The 19,041-nt window shown below is 46.9% G+C and overlaps 2 protein-coding genes across 2 annotated transcripts; one reads left to right on the forward strand and one right to left on the reverse strand.

Moving 5' to 3' along the window:
* Positions 1-4,725: 4,725 nt before the first annotated feature.
* ACTL7B (actin like 7B) lies at positions 4,726-6,123 on the reverse strand. The gene has a single exon (XM_036856503.1). It carries the CDS (start codon positions 6,070-6,072, stop codon positions 4,819-4,821), a length of 1,254 nt encoding a protein of 417 aa, XP_036712398.1. The 5' UTR covers positions 6,073-6,123; the 3' UTR covers positions 4,726-4,818.
* A 6,284-nt stretch (positions 6,124-12,407) lies between these two features.
* ACTL7A (actin like 7A) lies at positions 12,408-13,932 on the forward strand. The gene has a single exon (XM_036856508.1). The coding sequence runs from the start codon at positions 12,480-12,482 to the stop codon at positions 13,800-13,802; it is 1,323 nt and encodes a 440-aa protein (XP_036712403.1). The 5' UTR covers positions 12,408-12,479; the 3' UTR covers positions 13,803-13,932.
* Positions 13,933-19,041: the final 5,109 nt, after the last annotated feature.

Genomic DNA, 19,041 nt, shown 5'->3' on the forward strand with positions numbered 1-19,041 from the left:
GTACATGTACTCATACTGGTTTGTGTATATGCAGGTATGCATGCACACACCAGGGTGAGAGGTAGAGAAGAAGCCTGGTCCTCTCAAGCCACAAGAAGATGAAGAAAGTGCTTAGAGCTATGGAAATGTACCAAGCTGCCTTTGTTTTAGCGATGGGGGAGAAAGGGATCCTGGCAGAATTCAACCCCATATCCATTTATTTGGCCATAAAAATGAGGGAAGGGTGCTTCTCAAGGTTGTGGTTGAGGGGTTACATTCATGCTAGGTCTTGCTGATCCAGTTCCCATCCTCACGGTTTTCTCTGCTGGACGCTTCCTGCCTGAAACCACGGAAGTGGCTCTCAGTCTCTGCAATTGCTCAAGGGTCATCCATAAAGCACTGCTTTCTGGCCCGACTTTCCCAGAACTCACTAAGCATGGTCCTATTGCTTCTTCTATGACTTATTTAGATCCTAATTATTATTCTATGTATTTATGCAAATGCAGAAGCCAGGAGGGGTGAAACTCCTTTCAGAAGCCATGCAGTGGTCTCTGGAATGTTAAAGTCTCAGAAAATTGGCAGATTCTCAGGTTCCATCTCAGGAAAAGAACATTTTTCTAGACCGAGTGCTGCCTGAAAGGTTTGGCATTTCTGCCTGTGAAAATGAAAGACTAGGTGGGGCCTGAGGCTTCCCTAGAACAGTGGTTCCCACATCAGAATCACTGGCGGCCTGTGAGATCACACTGGTGCTTCCACGCCACACCACACATTCTGATTTAACTGGGACTGAAGTTGGGCGTGGGTCTTTCTTAAAAGCTCCCCAGGTGATTCTGACAGGCAGCCAGGTTGAAGGCTGAGAACCCTAGAAATTCTGCAGAGTTCTGGGAGGAAACAACAAAAAGTCCAGGACTAGCAAATACAAATTAAGGAGCCTCTGAGCAATACATAGAGCATACTTTCCCCAGGGCACCTACCCTGAGCCATGACACAGAGATGGAAAAGACACAGTCTGTCCTTTCTGCTGAGTTGGGCAGGTGATAAAGCCGGGGCTACTGTGCAAGGCCACAGTGGTGGGAAGGGGCATTGGGCTGGGCCTTGAAGGTGAGTGGAGCTTAGACAGGTGGTAAAAGGCGTTCTGACCTTATAGAGCTGCGTCTTCATAAAGAAGCAAAATTATTTTTGAGGCAGGGCAAGAAAAATTTAACATGAAATTTTTATCTGCCGTTTCAGCCACTACCCCCTCCTCTTTAGTGTGCAATGTGCATCTGCATTATACATTAACTAAATCCCCTTAGAAGACACAGGAATGCCTACTTGCCAAAAAAAAAAAAAAAAAGGCAATACTTCTACCTTGGCCAATTTCAAGCTACCAACATGGTTTACCTGGCTTGCAAAATTCCTGACATTAACAATGGGCTCTCACAAGCCATTAAGAGCTAGCTCCAGCATCACCAATACCCCACACTCCCTCTCCCCACTGGTTAAGAACCACTACATTACAAGAAAATGTAGGATTTAAAAAAAAAGAAAACACTTATCAAACAAAACACCATTAATGGTTTGTGTTATAATGAAGTGAATTGCTTAAACCCACCTTATGCAGATAATTCTTAGGACAAACTTGGTAATACACTTTGGGGAGAGAGATCAGGCTGCCCAGACAGGCAGTGAGGATAACAGGCCTCTTGCCATGTCTAACTAGTAGGACTTTACCACATGATGTCACTCTAATACTTGCTTATTTATGTCTCTGGAAGTCTCAAGCAAGTTGTTTCTCCTTTGCTAAAAGATTGGCATTCTTAACTTTTACGCCTTGGGATAATTATGAAACTACAGCATATTTGTTGTTTATTACTTGAAAGGAATCTTTTCTATGTATTCTTTTTTTTGTAAAAGAGACTGAAAATTTGCAGAAAGGAGATAAGAGCAGAGAGGCATTTTGGAATCAACAAAACTTTGATTTAGCACAAGACTGTGATTTACCAGGTGAGTAAACTTGGACAAGATTCTCAACTTCTACAAGCTTCAGGGTCCTCACCTGTAAAATGCGGAAAGATACTTGTAACTTTTACCTCACTGACTGGGAGTAAGTCATTTCCATTGGCATCTACTAAACACCCACCCCATGCCATTTCTCTGCACTGGGCCCAGAGAAAACCAGGATGAGAAAGTCCAAGTTTCTGCCCTTAAGAAACTCAAGTTTAACCTCGGGGACAAATACCTGAACAAGAGAATATAGAACAACGGCCAATTGACACGCTTAGGTTTGCACTCTAAAGTGTGAATGTGTTATCTGACATTCTCTAATACCGTGACAAAAATTCTTCATGTGTAGTAGCTTTTTTGTTGGGAAATAAATGAAATGTTGGTCTTAATATTTCAATCATAAGAGTCGCCAGAGATTGATTAGTGTTTTCATACCATCTGCCACACAGGGATGCTTTTAGAGGAGAGGACCAGGAGATGAGGGCACTGAAGCTGTGACTGTGGAGACAGGAGAAGTTGCTGAGAATGTGGGGAGTGAGGAAGAAAAGATTGTGGAGGCGGGGAGGTAGACATAGGCATGGTTTTTAGAGATGGTCAAGACGAGCATGTGGAAGAACATTCACATGCAGCACTAATTTACTGCCTGTGTGATTTGGGGCACATCACATTCCCCTCTATAAGCCTCCATTTCCCTCTCTATAACTCATCAGGTATTTAGGATAAGTATTAAGCAAATGTTCTTGGGTTGCAAGCAACAGAAAAGAATGCTGGCTAATACAACAAAAGTTACGTTGAAGCAGCAGGTATATATGAAGACATCAGAGTGGTAGAGACTTTGGCAACACAAGAATATAGGCCCCACTGAAAGAATTCACGTTCCAGAAAAAAATTTATACACTGTTCTGGCCAAATAAAATGTGTCTCCTGGCACCACCAGCCTCTAGTCCTCCAGTCTGCAACTCTCTCTACAGGGAAGAGCCCAGGTTTCTGCATAGCACCAAGGCCCTGTCAGCCCCAGAGGAACTCAAACTCCAGGCTAGAAACCCAATTCTAGGCAACAGGGAGGGCCTAGATGGCAAGGCTTTAAGTGATAAAGACCGTGTCTGGTTCTTTCCCAAAGCTGCAGCTCCTGCACAAGACCAGGGACAGAGGCAGCCTCACAGATTGCCCGCAAATCAGGACTCTTTGTCTAAGGTAAGAGTTGGCTCACAGATATTTGATAGCCCATCAGATTACGCAGCTCACCAACGTCTGATTTCATAGACAACTGCTCGTGGGCCCCTGGTCATGGACCCCCATCAGGAGGTGGGGGAGGAGAAGAGGCAGGAACCACCCTCTTCTAGGCAGGCAGTCATTCACCAGCTAAAATCTCGCAAGACTCTATGGCTTCTCCCTCAGCCCTAAAGCTACTAAGTGGTCACCACGCCTAGCACTTCCTTCTCCATTTGCAGCTTTCCACTACACCACCTCCGCCTTCCCACCCCCAGGAACACTGAGCTCAGCCACCCACGTGGCTGTCCACTGGATCCCCCACTAGCTGTGTGTAATCCCAAGGGAAGGGCCACATTCTGGCCATTTCTGTCTCCAGCTCTGGGCCTCACCCATAGTAGATGCTTGGTAGGTGCTTCATGGTTGCTAACCATTAAGAACCATTGCTATAGATGGAATGTTTGCTTCCACCCTCCCAATCCCCCACCTCTCCCTCCAAATTCATATGTTGAAAACCGAACCAAAGTAATGGTATTAGTGGAGACCTTTGGAAGGTGACTTTTGGGAGGGCAGAGCCTTCATGAATGGGATTAGTGCCTTTATAGAAGAGGCCCCAGAGATACCTCTCATCTCATCCACCAAGTGAGAGCACAGCCAGATGTCAGGAGTTTGTAACCTGGAAGAAGGCCTTCACCAGAACCTGGCCATGCTGGCACCCTGATCTTGGCCTCCAGCCTCTAGAACTGTAAGAAATAGATTTGTTGTTTATAAGCCACCCCATCTGTGGTATTTTGCTATAGCATTCCAAACTAAAGTAACCATGTTTGCCCTTCTGATATAATCATGACCTGGGTCAGGAGACCTAGGCTCAACCACTGACATGGTCCCCTCCGTCCTGGTCCTCAGTTTCCCCATCTCTACAGGAGGGAGAGAACCACATGATTTCTAAATGGCCTCTGGTTTCTCTAACACCCTCCAGATTCAGTGGCTATTTGTGACTCTGTAAAAATAGCTGCAACTTTGACAGGTGTCTAAAGGGAGAGGGCCATGGATGGGTAGAAATGGCCCCTCCCACTCAGGAGACACCCGTGGGCTGTTCCTTTGAAGGGGGCAGGCAGTGAGGGTTGGTTAGTGAGGCAGTCAAGCCGTGATAAAGCTACGGGCAGGTGACCATCAGGGGCAGAAACAGGAGATGGAAATCAGACACCTAGTTGTGAGTCTCCCACCCACCACTTAACTATGTGACCCAAGCTAGTCCCTTCATCTGAGCCTTTGTTTCCCCCTTGGTCCATGGGTGAGCAAGCAGTATGAGTGCCTGTTGGATTGGATTTTGAACCTCGAAGAGCTAACAGAACAGGAAGCCACATTCTGGGCTCTGTGATGATGTTGCCCTCATGGGGAGAGCAGAGGGGGAGGGGCCAGTGAACCTCCCCCACCCCCCTGCTGCTCCCGACCCAGCAGAGCAGAAGGTGCTAATATACCTAAACCCAACTCCCCACCACCTTCTGCTATCACACTAGAGCAAGAAATCCAGACCAGACAAGAGCCATTGCATCTTAAAATTTTATGTGAAATTCTGTAAATGTGTATAGAGCGGCCTGTGGCTGCCTGCCCACGGGCCTGGACTTGTAGGGACACCACTGCTCAGCACTTGCTGTAGATGGCTTCACTGCCCCGCTCCTCAAACTCTGCCTTGCTGACCCAAAGCTGCTGGAAGGCCTGCAGCGAGGCCAGGATGGAGCCGCCGGTCCACACGGAGGTCTTCCTCTCGGGAGCTGCAGCCACTGCGGGGCTGCCCCCGGGGCAGAGGAGGCTCAGCTCCCTCTGGAAGCGCTCTGGGAAGCCGTCCAGCATGGTGCAGCCGCCACACAGCAGCACATTGGCTGCCATCTCCTCCTTGAAGCCCGCCTCCTGGCAGCGGTTCAGGCAGGCGGCCGTGAGCTCGGGGAGACCGGGCTGGTTGCTGCCCACCAAGGTGGGCTTGAAGAGCATCTCGGCGCACTGAAAGCGCTCCTGGCCGATGGTGATGAGCTTGCCGTCGGGGAGCTCATAGTCCACACGCAGATCCTCCAGGCACAGGCCCAGCTCTTCCGCTGGCTTGAGTGCCGAGTAGCAGCAGCACTTCTTGATGTGCTCGATGATGTGCAGGTGGTCGTCCGTGAACTTGTGGCCGGCCTCGTTGAGCAGCTGCAGCAGGTAGTTGGTGAGGTCGCTGCCGGCATAGTCGGCACGACTCGTCAGGCCCGGCAGCACGTTGCCCTCAGAGACGGGCACCACGTGTGAGACGCCGTGCCCACTCTCCACCACCAGCCCGGAGGTCTTGCCATAGGAGTAGACGGACAGCAACGACTGGGATGTCACGTGCATGGCGGGGATGCCAAAGGTCTCGAACATGAGCTCTGCATACTTCTCGCGGTTGCTGGTGGGGCTGAGTGGGGGGTCGGAGACCAGCACGGCGTGCTCCTCGGGGGGGATCTTCATGGCCGTGTGGAAGATGTACTCCCAGATGCTCTGGACGCAGTCCCAGTCCACCACGATGCCGTATTTCAGCGGGTTAATCAGCTTCAGAGGCGCCTCCATGTTGAGCAGCTCGTGGCCCACGTAGGTCTCCTTGCGGGTGTCACCGGCGTCAGCCGCCTCCAAGCAGCGCTTTCCCACAGTGGAGGAGATGAAGTAGGTGGGCCTTGGCTCACCCGCATAGCCACACTTACAGTACTGGGAGCCCAGGTCAATGATGAGTGCCTTGATCTTACGCACCTTCTTGGGCTTCATCTTCAGCTGAGTGGATGAACTTGTGTCCCGGATGCCAGCCTCAGGACCTGGCAGTGTGCCTGCCTCTCCAGGGTCCCCCTGAGCCGTGCCCATGGGCTTGGGGCTAGGGCTGTTCCTCGTCGCCATTTGCCTTCCTTGCTCACCTTTCTCACATCCACATCCTAGAGCTCCGTGGGGAGAAATAAGAGGGTCCACCTCCAGCAGTGCCTTGGCAACTCCTCAGGATTGTGATGTCACCACGGGCTGGTCCATTCCGGCAGTCCAGGGAGGGCTTGGCCTTGGCAGGCCCTTGACCTATCAGCCCCACCCCCATCGGCCTAACGCGACTTGGCTCCCTGACGGAGCAGGTGGCCAGCACAGTTTTAGCAATCCAACCACACCTGGATCTCAGAGGTTTCTGCTCCCTCCCCTTATATCCTCACTCCTAATCCCCCGTTCACTAGCTGAACACCTCTTCCTCCTCAGCTTCTTGGCCAAGAGGGTGATAAATATTTGAGCCCCTGCAGTAAGCCAAACACTGTAGCAGGCACCTCACATGACACTTCACAGCATCTTGGGAGGTAGGCAGAGCTAAGGAAATCAAGGCTCAGAATGCAAATGACTTGCCCAAGAGCAAACAGCTCTTGGAGTGTTTGTACTTTAACCCAAGTTCCTCCAAATCCAATGTACCAGGTCACCTTGAAGAGTGTGTAGGCCCTGATGATAGAAACCTGGCCACAAGCAGTGCCCAATCTAGTTGGGAAGAAGATGAATGGATGCAGAGGAGTTTGCAGGTGGATGTCTACTGGGAGAACAGAGGTGCACAAAAGAGGGAGGGAGTCAGAAGGTTCTCCAGAGAGGTGCTGCCTACGTAGAGTACTGAAAGATAAGTGGATATTTGTCAGGTAGCTAAGAGGAGGGAAAGCCATCCCAAGCAGAGAGCACAGCTTGAGCAAACACTCAGAGGGAGGCATGGTGGGGAGCTTCCAGTAGTTAAGGTGTTTGGAAAAATACATCAGGATACGGCAGTCATGGGGGCAACTAGGGAGGATCCCAAATTCTAGAGGTAAGGGCTTAGATTAAACTGACCACAGCTGGGGAGCCAATGAAGCCTTTAAGCAGGGGAGTGGTTAGATTTGGTTTCCAGGACAAAATCTTAGAAAGATTCATGTTTAGCTGTAATATGGAGGGACAAGACTCTGAGATCTAAAAGGAAGATGTTGAAGAAATTTTTGTAAGACTTGAAGGTGGCCTAAGCTAGGGCTGTGATAGTGTGGAAAAAAGGAAGGGACAGGTTCTAAAGAAATTCAGAAAGTAGAATCTAATCTAATTGGTTGGTTCTCAACTGTCCTCAATTCAATCCAAGCTTCTAGTCTAGCATTTGAGACCCTTTCTCATAGGCTCCTGTGACATCTCTAGCCTCAAGCATTGCATTTACATTAGAAGATTAGATGTGGGGAGTGAGGAAGAGGGAAAGATGAATCCCTTTCCTCTGCCCAAGCAAAGATGGCCTGTCATACAGAACAAACAAATTCATTAGGTTCCCATAGGGTCCTCTGTGCCAAACTGTCCCCCCTCTAAATAATAAGACAGATTAGGGCTTTGGTAAAGAAACAGGAGGGGGCTTCCCTGGTGGCACAGTGGTTGACACTCTGCCTGCTAATGCAGGGGACACGGGTTCGAGCCCTGGTCTGGGAAGATCCCACATGCCGCGGAGCAACTAGGCCCGTGAGCCAGAATTACTAAGCCTGCGCGTCTGGAGCCTGTGCTCCGCAACAAGAGAGGCCACGATAAGAAGAGGCCCGCGCACCGCGATGAAGAGTGGCCCCCGCTCACCGCAGCTAGAGAAAGCCCTCGCACAGAAACGAAGACCCAACACAGCCACAAATAAATAAATTAAAAAAAAAAAAAAAAAAAAAAAAAAAAAAAAAAAGAAACAGGAGGAAAAGGGGAAGAGAAACAACTGGGGCTAAGGAAGTTTTCTGGGAAACTTAACAAGAGCAGAAGTAGTTGAAGGATTAGGTGACATTGATAGGAAAGAAAAGAGGGATTTTTAAGACATAAGAAATACTGCTGTGGAGGGCTTCCTTGGTGGCGCAGTGGTTGAGAGTCTGCCTGCCGATGCAGGGGACACGGGTTCAAGCCCTGGTCTGGGAAGATCCCACATGCCGCAGAGCAACTAGGCCCGTGAGCCACAACTACTGAGCCTGCGCGTCTGGAGCCTGTGCTCCGCAACAAGAGAGGCCACGATAGTGAGAGGCCCGCGCACCGCGATGAAGAGTGGCCCCCGCTCGCCGCAACTGGAGAAAGCCCTCGCACAGCAACGAAGACCCAACACAGCCAAAAATAATTAATTAATTAATTAATTAATTAATTTAAAAAAAAAAAGAAATACTGCTGTGGAACATATAAGAATGTTAATAAAGAACTCATGGGAATTTCTGTTTGCTGGATTGTTTCTTGGAACATGGCACTAGGGAACTGGATTATGTGGGAAACAACTTTATAAGGATTTCAGTTATGAGCACCACCAAGTTCCATTGGTGGTATCTCAAAATCACAGAACCTGAGGATTAGACACTTGATCTGGCATGGACAGCTGTGAGGGATAAACTTTTCCTCACATTGGATTGACATCTGTACCTCTCTGAAGAAACCATTAATTGGTCTTGGGTCTACTTTTGAGGTTGTGCAAGGCAAGCTAATTCTTCCATGTGACAACACTTTTAGGCTATTTAAAGGCAATGCACACGGACCCCCTAAGCCTCCTCTTCTTCCCCTCCTTATGGAAAGACAGTACAGAATAGGCAGAGGAGTAAGGAACTGGACTCAGAAGACCCGAGTTCAAATCTAGCTCCATTATTATAATCTGTATGAGCTTGGGCAAGCTACTCAAAATGTTAGTCGAACCTGATTTTGATAATGCTATATCCCCTCATCAGATTGATCCCTATCCACTGCCTCCAGGTTTCAGGCTTGAGCATCTAGGTGGATGGTAGGGCTCCTCATAGATAGACAGAGGATACAGGGGCAAGAGCGGTTATACAGGGAAAGGTAATGAGTTCCATTTGGGGCGTGCTGACTTAGAGATGTCCAGAGGCCACTAGGCTGTGGATTATGGAGCTCGGGAAAGAGAAATGATCTAGATTAAGTCCTCAGTAGAGTATCTCCACCTTCTGAAGACAGCTCCTTTCCTTTCCACCTCAAGGAAACTGGTTAGTCTTAGTATTGGGGTTATCACACCGAGGGCTGAGCTTTGGGAATGAGGCTCACTGTCTGTTTGACAAGGAATTCTTTTCTTTGCTGGGAGCTTGACTCAGAGATTCCCAAAGGTCAACATATTGAAGAGTTGGATTCCTAGGTCTCAACAGTCTTAGGCTCGAAACATTCAGATTCAGTAAAGTGGGGGTGGGATCTAGGAATCTGCATTCGTGAAAAGAAACGTACTTTGGCTTTTTCCTTACTAGATTCTCTTCCTTCCCTCCATAGCTGCTAAAATTACAGGGCCTGGTTCACCTTTCCTCCAAAGGTCAAGGGTGGGTGGTGTCCCAAAAAACAAAGCTAGGAGCAAGGATACCACCTCAGGGAGAAATGTGTTTCGTGGTCTAATTTTTTCGTTTTCTTTCTCCACGTTAGGGGAGAGCCTCAGTGTTGCTTTCAAGAAGGATCTCATGGTTTTTTTGGTCTTGGGCCAGAGGAGCAAAAGCAGGTGTTATCCCATGAGAAAATATGGCCCAAGAAACCATGAGCAACATAGAGTGTCTCTACCTAGAGGGACCTCACCAGAGACCCCCAGGAGCCCACATATGCCTTAAATGGCTGGTGACAGGTGTGCAGGGTTGCGGGTGCCAGGCAGTGGAGGTTTTGGGTGCAGTGTGCCAACAGTCTCTATATCCTTCCATCATTGATACCACTGTGTGCTGACCCAGAGAGAAGGGTCACAAAGGGTGACGTGAAAGCTAAGGGGAAAAGGGTTTCCATTAGGACACAGCATCCAAGTATGCAAAATCCTGAGAGGTGAAGTAAAAGGAGTGAAATGTGTCCATTGGCTTTAGCCTGAAGGATGTGGGGATGGACGCTGAGAGTCCCTGTGCCCATGGACGTTACAGACTAGATGGAGCAATTGGCCTTAAGCTAGCACAGCACCTCTCCCACCTATGACGACAGAAAGCGCTAAGGACAGCAAGCATGGGCGGTGGGGGAGGAGCCTGTGAAACAGAGCATGTCAGGCTCTGAGTGTCTTAGTGAAGTGGGATGCACAGGTCGAGTGACAGAGGGTGAATAATGGTCCCCCAAAGATATCCACATCTGAATTCCTGGAACCTGTGAATATGTTACCTTTCATGGTAAAAGGGACTTTGCAGATGTGAGCTAAGAAGTTTGCAATGGGGAGATTAACAACCCTCGATTATCCAGGTGGGCCCAAAGTAATCAGAAGTATCTTAAGAAGAGGGAGACAGGAGGGTCAAGTTCAGATAAGGAGATATGACAATGGAAGCAGAAGTCTGAGAGGTCTTTGAAGATGAAGGAAGGGGCCACAAGCCAAGGAAGGTAGGCAGCATCTAAGGGCTGGAAAAGGATTATCCCTTAGAGCCTCCAGAAGGAACGAGGCCCTGCTGAGACCTTGATTTTAGCCCACTAAGACTGACTGTTGGCTTCTAACCTCCAGAATTGCAGGATAATAAATTTGTGTTTTAAGCCATTAAATTTGTGGTAATTTGTTACAGCCTCAGTAGGAAACTAATATAGGCTCTTACAGGACTCCAGAGCAGTAAAAATGTACTAAGCAGCTGCATATTTCTCAGAAATCAAGAGGTGGGTTGAGGAGAAAGAAAATGGATGATTCTAAACTAAATACACCTTTGGTTGTCATACAAGTTCTCTTGAAATAAAGTCAGACAATCCAAGTTGGCCATGCAAACCCCTGAAAAGCAGAGGTAAGTAAGCTATTTCTCAGGCAGCCAGGCATAGAGAAAAGTATTTTCTTATTCTTCTTTCAAAATTCAATACCATCTCCTCCTCTACCCATTGGACCAAGAAGCTGCCCCTATCACATAGTCACAAGGCTCATGAAACTGGACTTGGTCCTTTTCTTCTCTCATACCCCAAAAGGAGTAAAGAGCATCCCCAGTAACTTCCTTAAAGGAGAAAGCCCACCACTGTAGTGACTGCCTCTTTAATAAGAGCACGGTGCTGCATAACATAAGGATGGATCCTGGGCACCTTGAGAGCAGCAGGTGTCAGCACCAACAGGCCCAGCTTCAGAGATGGCATACGATACAGTGGCCAAGCAGCCTCAGAGACACATGTAGTGTCCCATCAAGGAATACCCCTGGGAAGAAGTCGCAGTCAGCAGAACTTGGCACTGCTGGCTGGATATCCTTGGGTGGGCTATGTACCCGAGAGCCTCAGTGTTCTCGTCAGTGGGACTGTAGGGTCTAATTTCATTGTCAACCCAATGACCTGGACGAAGGAGGAGTATGTGTGCAAATGTGTGTCCAAAAATAATTCTTCTGCAGGTTTTGCCCTCAGAAATAAGTGGGACAGAAGTGCTCGGCACGGTCACCATAGCAGCCATTGGTCCTGCTAAAATCTAAATCAGATGGTGTCAACTCTCTGCTCAAAATTCTCTAGTGCTTTCTGACCTCACACAGAGTTAGAGCCAAAGTCCTAGCAATGGCCTATGAGGCCTAACGTGAGCTGCTCTCCCTCCCCCACCCCTTCTCCCAGCTCTACTTTTCCTTGCTCTCTCCACTGCAGCCACACTGGTCTTCTTGGAATCCTCTAACTTGGGAATCGGCAAACCTTTTCTGTAAAGGGCCAGATAGTCGATACTCATTTTCAGCTTTGTAGGCCATACGGTACTTATTGCAATGACTCAACTCTGAGGTTGCAGCATAAAAGCAGACATAGACAATATGTAAATGAATGAGCATGGCTGTGATCCAATAAAACTTTATTAAAAAAACAGGCTGCAGGCCTGCGTTTGCAGACCCTGCTCTAACCCGCAGTCGTCTGCACCTGCTGTGCCCCGATATACACGTGGCACTCTCCTTCACCTCCTTCAGGTCCTCACTCAAGTGTCACCGTCTCAGGGAGAAAAATACATGGCACATGGACACAGCCACCCTCCCCCCAGCCTTCCCTGCTTTGCTTTTCTCTTGTGCCATTAACATCTTCTAACATATATTTATTTTGTTTATTGTCTGTCTCTCCCCAATCCCCACTGACTAGAATGTAAACTCTACAAGGGCAGAGATTTTTGTCTTTCTTTTTCACTGCTGCCTGCCTTGCACATAGCAAGCACTCAATAAATATTAATTGATTGGATAAACCAGGTTTATTACAAAATTTAGAAAAAAGTAAGTCACTTTAAAAACGCTTTCAAATCTACCCTAACACAGGACAAAGGTTCCCAGTATCTAGAAAGCCCTGGGACACTGGATTATGTCATAATCAGTGATGTCATCACTGGGGAAATTCTCAAGTTGCCCTCTGCTTTAAGCCTTTCAGGCCTTGAGGCCAGTGGGATTGAGGAAATTTCTGAGAGCAAAATGGCTCTTAAGAGCGTGTGGGCTCCACAGGCGGCAATCATAGGGGACGGGCCTTCCGAGAGAATGGGTGAACAGGCCTCCCTGCAGACACAGGTCCTCCAGACTGCCTCCTTAAAGGACGGCCCAGCGAAGCGGGCAGTGTGGGTTCGCCGTAACCTTTCAGAGCCGGAAGAACCTACGAAATCACCTGTGGTCAATAAGAAGTCCAAGCTAGAGTTGACCAAAGCAGTGGTCGTGGACCTTGGCACGGGCTACTGTAAATGTGGCTTTGCCGGGCTGCCAAAGCCCACCCACGTGATCTCATCCACAGTGGGCAAACCCTACATGGAGACGGCCAAAACCGGGGACAATCGCAAGGAGACATTCGTGGGGCATGAGCTTGTGAACCCGGAGGTTCGTCTCAAGCTAATTAATCCTCTGCGACATGGCGTCATCGTGGACTGGGATACAGTGCAGGATATCTGGGACTACCTCTTCCATCAGGAGATGAAGATTGCCCCGGAGGAGCACGCGGTCTTGGTTTCAGACCCACCCCTGAGCCCACACACCAACAGAGAGAAGTACGCTGAAATGCTGTTCGAGACCTTCAGAGCTCCCGCGATGCATATCGCCTACCAGTCTCGCCTGTCCATGTACTCCTACGGAAGGACCTCCGGCCTGGTCGTGGAGGTCGGCCACGGCGTGTCCTACGTGGTTCCCATCTACGAGGGCTATCCTCTGCCCAGCATCACCGGACGGCTGGACTATGCGGGTTCTGACCTCACAACCTACTTGATGGGCCTGATGAACAATTCGGGGAAACACTTCACTGAGGACCAGCTGAGCATTGTGGAGGACATCAAGAAGAAATGCTGCTTTGTGGCCCTGGACCCCACTGAAGAGAAGAAAGTCCCAGCTACTGAGCATACGATCCGGTACACCCTGCCGGATGGGCAGGAGATATACCTGTGCCAGGAAAGGTTCCTCTGCTCAGAAATGTTCTTCAAGCCTTCTCTGATCAAGTCCATGCAGCTGGGCCTCCACACCCAGACAGTGTCCTGCCTTAACAAGTGTGACATCGCCCTCAAACGAGACCTCATGGGGAATATCCTACTCTGTGGGGGGAGCAGCATGCTCAGCGGTTTCCCTAACCGTCTGCAGAAGGAGCTGAACAGCATGTGTCCTAATGACACCCCCCAGGTAAACGTGTTGCCCGAAAGAGACACTGCAGTGTGGACGGGTGGCTCCATCCTGGCATCGCTTCAGGGCTTCCAACCACTGTGGGTCCACCGCTTTGAGTACGAGGAACACGGGCCTTTCTTCCTCTACAGAAGGTGCTTCTGAACTCCGATGAAGCATGATCTCTGTGGTGGCCATGCATCAGCTTTGCTGGGTGAGCACCCATCCCATGCACAGAGAGCTGAGCCAGCCGTTTCACTCCTGCACTATTAAACAATCCTCACGTTTCCCTCCACAGTGTGTTTCTCTATTTCCTCACGCAATGAGAACTTCATACATGCAGCATCTGCCTTAAAATGTCCATTTGCCAAAACAACAGCGGGGGGGTGGGGGGAGAAGGGGGGAATGATTATGGACCAAAAAGACGTGCTTTATAGGTTGAGTGCTTAAGTATTTGGGGGAGAAACTACCTCTAAAATTATTCTGTCCCTTATTTTGTATATTCTCCACTTTAGGTACTACAGTATTGTTAAACTCTGCTTGGAAGGGGGAGTGGGATAAAGATAGATTAGATAGATAGAGTAAATGCTGTTGTGGCATATAAGAAGATCCCTTTCAATAAACACCAACAGGAAGTATGCTGTAATGGTTCAGTCTCCCACAAAGCAGCAGAGTGCATTTCACACTTGATCAGTGACTCTGAAGGCTTGGAAAGAGCTGACGAAGATGTCTGACACCTGCTTTAACTGTACTTTCTTTTAGTTCCAATAGTCATTTATGTCTCAATACCGGTTCTTACCAAGACATCATGGTGACTGGCTGCTGAAACCTGGTGTATTATGAACAAGATATGTATATCTTAAGGGAAAAACTCTTCAGGGAATAGGTGCTATATAGATTTCCCCCTTTAAAAAATTGGGGGCAGATTTATCTTGGGTTATCAGCACTAAGGTCATGAGGATGCAACCCACAGCCATTCTCCAGACACTTCAAGCAGCAGATGCTCATCTCCGACCAGACTGGATTCTCCATCAGCCTGCAGGGTATACAACTGGAGTCTGGAACGGGTGCAGGATAAAGGCTGCCAGTTCTGCAGTGTGGGTTTGTGGGAGGCTGGTCCATGCTGGTCATTCTAACCCAACTAAGGGACTGAAGGAACGTAAAGATCCTCATGGTCCGGGAAGCCCTTCCAGAGCCCAGCATGTTCTGTGGTATTCCTGTGGGGTAGTTTATAATTGGACCTTCAGTTTTTTAGAACAGTCCCCAGTACATTCTCTGCCCTGTCTCCAACACTGGCAGGCAGCATAAAATAGTGGAAAGAACATGGGCTCTGTGATTTGAAACTGTTTTGCTACCAACTAGCTGTGTGACCTGAGTCTGCTCACCTGTAAAATTGAATTCAAATGCCTACCTCACACAGCTGATGTAAATATCAGAGGTAAACATCTGAATACCAGTGTGTGGCCTCCAGGAGGTGATCACAAGGGCTGTTAGCTAGTATTATCTTGTAGAATTCTACCTCTTATAAAGGAGCCCAAATGCCTTACTATGATCCTGAGCCACACGTACACCCAAAGACACACACATTCAATCACTCATAGGAGAGCGATGGCATTTCTACCATTCCCAGGGAGAAACCACCCTCATAGCCTCCAGGTTTGCCTAGACAGCCTTGAAAGACCTAAATGTCCCACCCTGGAGGCCTGGTAAGTAAGCACAGCTGGCTAGCACCAGCAAGCTAGAGTAGAGAAGCAGAAATAGCCACAGAAGGGCTTAGTCAGCAAGGACTAAGCCTTACCCTGGAGGATCAGGGAATCAGCTAGGATTTGGGTACATTGACTTGAGAGAAGTATGCCTTGTTCACCTCAGTTTCTGCCCAAACCACTACTGTCAACACTCTATGAACATTCACTGATGGGCAGGTTGAAGTTTGGTTAATTCTTAACCTTTGGACCTCTTTGGCAGGGTGGTAAAGCCTATGGACCACTCAGAATAATAGAATAATATTTTTAACTGCATCAAATAAAATACATAGGATTACAGAAATACTCTATTTTAGATCCCTTAAGGGATCTATGAACCCCCAGGCGATCACCCCCCAAAAGGTGAGGGTCTTGATGAAGGGGAGGCATGGGAGGTGGTTCTGGAGAATGGGAACTCCCAGGCCATCCTAGGACCAAATGCTATACTGCATTTTAAAATGAAAAATACCACTATAAGGCTAAACAACTGTGTAATCTCTTTCAAACCACTTTTATGAATTCTCTCACTTGATCCATATAAATCACACTTGCAGAAAAAAAGAATCCGCACACATAAAAAAAGATGAATAGTTTTTAGTAAGTATTTGGACGTCATCTTAGCCCAATGGTTCTCAACTGAGGACAATTTTGAACCCCAAGGGACATTTGGCAATGTCTAAAGATATTGGTGATTATCATAACAGGAGTAGAGGGTACGTAGCACTGGCATCAAATGTGTAGAGGCCAGGGATACTGCTATACATCCTATAGGCACAGGACAGCAAAGAATGACGTAACCCAAAATATCAACAGTGTCGAGACTGAGAAACCCAGGTTAGCCCAGTGGGCACACAAGGTTGTAGAAAGGCAAGATTCAGTGAGATTCAATGACTTTGTTCAAGGACGCTAAGATGAGTGGACCCATGACTTTGTTCTTTCCGTATACCAAGAGGACATCTGTTGGTCTTGAAGTTCCTCGGACTTCAAAGCTAGTAAGAATAATGGTGGAACAGCCTAGTGTAAGCATGAAGCATAGGCAAGGGCTTAGGGAGCACAGAGAAAATAGGAATCAAGAGCAGGCCTTCAGGGTTGCCAAACATCACCATATTAACTTTGGTTTGTCTACAGATCTTAGACATTTATGGTTACCTAGCTTCTAAGATGTTCATCCTCAACTCAGTTGCTACTAAATATGACAGACAAGGAAGGACAGCCAAAGACTCCCAAGGACTTGTCCAGGTGGTGCTTCTAGTGAAGCAAAGAAGGTTATGGGCTGGCATGGGAGGAGGAAAAAAAGCTAATTTTGCTTCCCAAACGTGTAGTCACCTTAAATTACTAAGAATCGTCAGTTTTATTTATTTTTAAAAACATCCTCTTCAATTATGGCTATGAAAAATCCCTCAGATGTGTGCACATGTATGTATATATACACATAAATATATGTGTGTATATATGTAGATATATGTGAAAAATAAATTTATTTTAAAATATGCAGCAGTGCTAAGAAATAACACCAAGCTATATTCATAAAGGCATAATAAAAACATTAGCTCCTGCCTCAGTTTTTAAAAAAGTCTAAATATAAAATACACTTTGATTACAGGAGACAATCCTCTGCAAGTTTCCTCTTGATGTCTGGAGCATCTGAACAAAGCTGATTCCATGGAACAAACTAAATAACTGAGGCTTTTAGCTTCCTGCAACATGAATTTGGGAAGATCCCAAATTTGGGGGAAGAATTATATACTCTTCTCTAGAAGTTGACAGAATCTTTCCCCCAAATTAAGCATTCATCACTCCCAGGAGTTTCTCCTTTGCCCATACACAGCATTTTCCCCCATAAATTCGCCCTTGACTTTGCCTTCAATTTGGAAGGTCTGCTCCCACCAGCTACTTCTCCAAATGAATAAAATTCCATCTTGCTCAGAGGATAGAGTAATTGATAATAATTTGTATTCACACAAATTCTTTTTTGCTGCTTCAATACATTATTTCAAGGAAAGTGAACATCCATGCAAAGTCACACAATTATCAACAGACACATTTACTTCTATTTCCAACACATCAGCGTGGGTCCCTTTACTATTATCCATAGCAAGAGCACTATAATATATTAAAGTGTCATATAAGTTACCATGTTCATTAATCCACACCAAAGAGTAGTCACAAAGCACTTGCAGCCTTTCAATGTTGGGCACTTAATTATAGATCTTCTTCTTTTTCTATTATTTTGAGAAAATTTTCAGACACACAGAAAAATTGAATTATACAGTGAACACACCTAGATTCTATAGTTTACATTTTGCTATATTAGGGAAAGGCTTCTTTAGTTACACAATTCTGGGTATACCTATACTCTGACTTCCTGTTAGTTTACGTAGAGTAATAAAGGTCTGGTTCTGGTATTAAAAGCATGAAAGAGATTGTTAACCTTACCCAAGAGTCAGCCACAAACTACTGTCCAAATGAACTGAGCTTTTTTCTAGACTCACCAAAAAGAGCTAACATTCTCATTTCTTCCAAAGAAAATAACTAAAAGACAGAGGTCAGTTAAGCACCATGAAGAAAAATAAATGAAATGACCTAGATACTGACAAAAATATTATGTTAAAAGAAGCAACATTTGGAGAAAAAGGAGTAACTTACTACCGCTCATGCCTATGATGCACACAGCTCACCATCCCAAATGTACGCAATACTGTTTCAGGAATTCTAATCTGTTCCAGCTCTGACACTGCTAACTGTAGCAGAACGTTCACAGGCCATAAAAACAGTCCGTATGGACACTGTAGTGATAGGAGGCTCAACCCAGTTATAACTGGAAGCACATGACCTGGCAAGATATTACAAAATAACCGCTGTCAGCATAGGAAAGCTTAGAATATCAAAGGATAGATTTCGCTTTTCATTCTGCTTTAGTTCAAGGTGAAGTCATTTAAATGATTAAATTCAACCAAATGTTGGAAGCACTAATAGCCATGTTGTTTATATATAAGGCTTTCCTCAAGGAACATAAAACAATTTAAAAACATTATTTTACTTTTCTTCACACTTTTGAGGTAGCAGCCACGAAACATTCCCAATTAACTGAGGCACAAATCAATTCTGTGATTTGTCTACGGTCCCAATATGATTCCGACCTGTAACTGGGAATGAAACCCAATGCCCTGATTACCATAAATACCAGAAATATGCTCTCAATTAGCACTAAGTAGAAGAACAGTAATTTTTACAAAATGATGCTATATGGGTTAAAGCTTAAAGCCTTGCTAACAATTAAGATTATATGCAAGGGCTTCCTTGGTGGCGCAGTGGTTGAGAATCTGCCTGCCAATGCAGGGGACACGGGTTCGAGCCCTGGGCCGGGAAGATCCCACATGCCACGGAGCAACTGGGCCCGTGAGCCACACCTACTGAGCCTGCGCATCTGGAGCCTGTGCTCCGCAACAAGAGAGGCCGCGATAGTGAGAGGCCCGCGCACCGCGATGAAGAGTGGCCCCCGCTTGCCGCAACTAGAGAAAGCCCTCGCACAGAAACGAAGACCCAACACAGCCAAAAATAAATAAATAAGTAAATTTTAAAAGTAAAAAAAAAAAAAAAAGATTATATGCAAAATAAAATAGAATTGGTGTCTGTTGAGGTCTGCTGCACAGAGCAGCTCT

This window comes from Balaenoptera musculus, chromosome 6 (genome assembly GCF_009873245.2).
Source record: "Balaenoptera musculus isolate JJ_BM4_2016_0621 chromosome 6, mBalMus1.pri.v3, whole genome shotgun sequence".
Taxonomy (NCBI): Eukaryota; Metazoa; Chordata; class Mammalia; order Artiodactyla; family Balaenopteridae; genus Balaenoptera; species Balaenoptera musculus.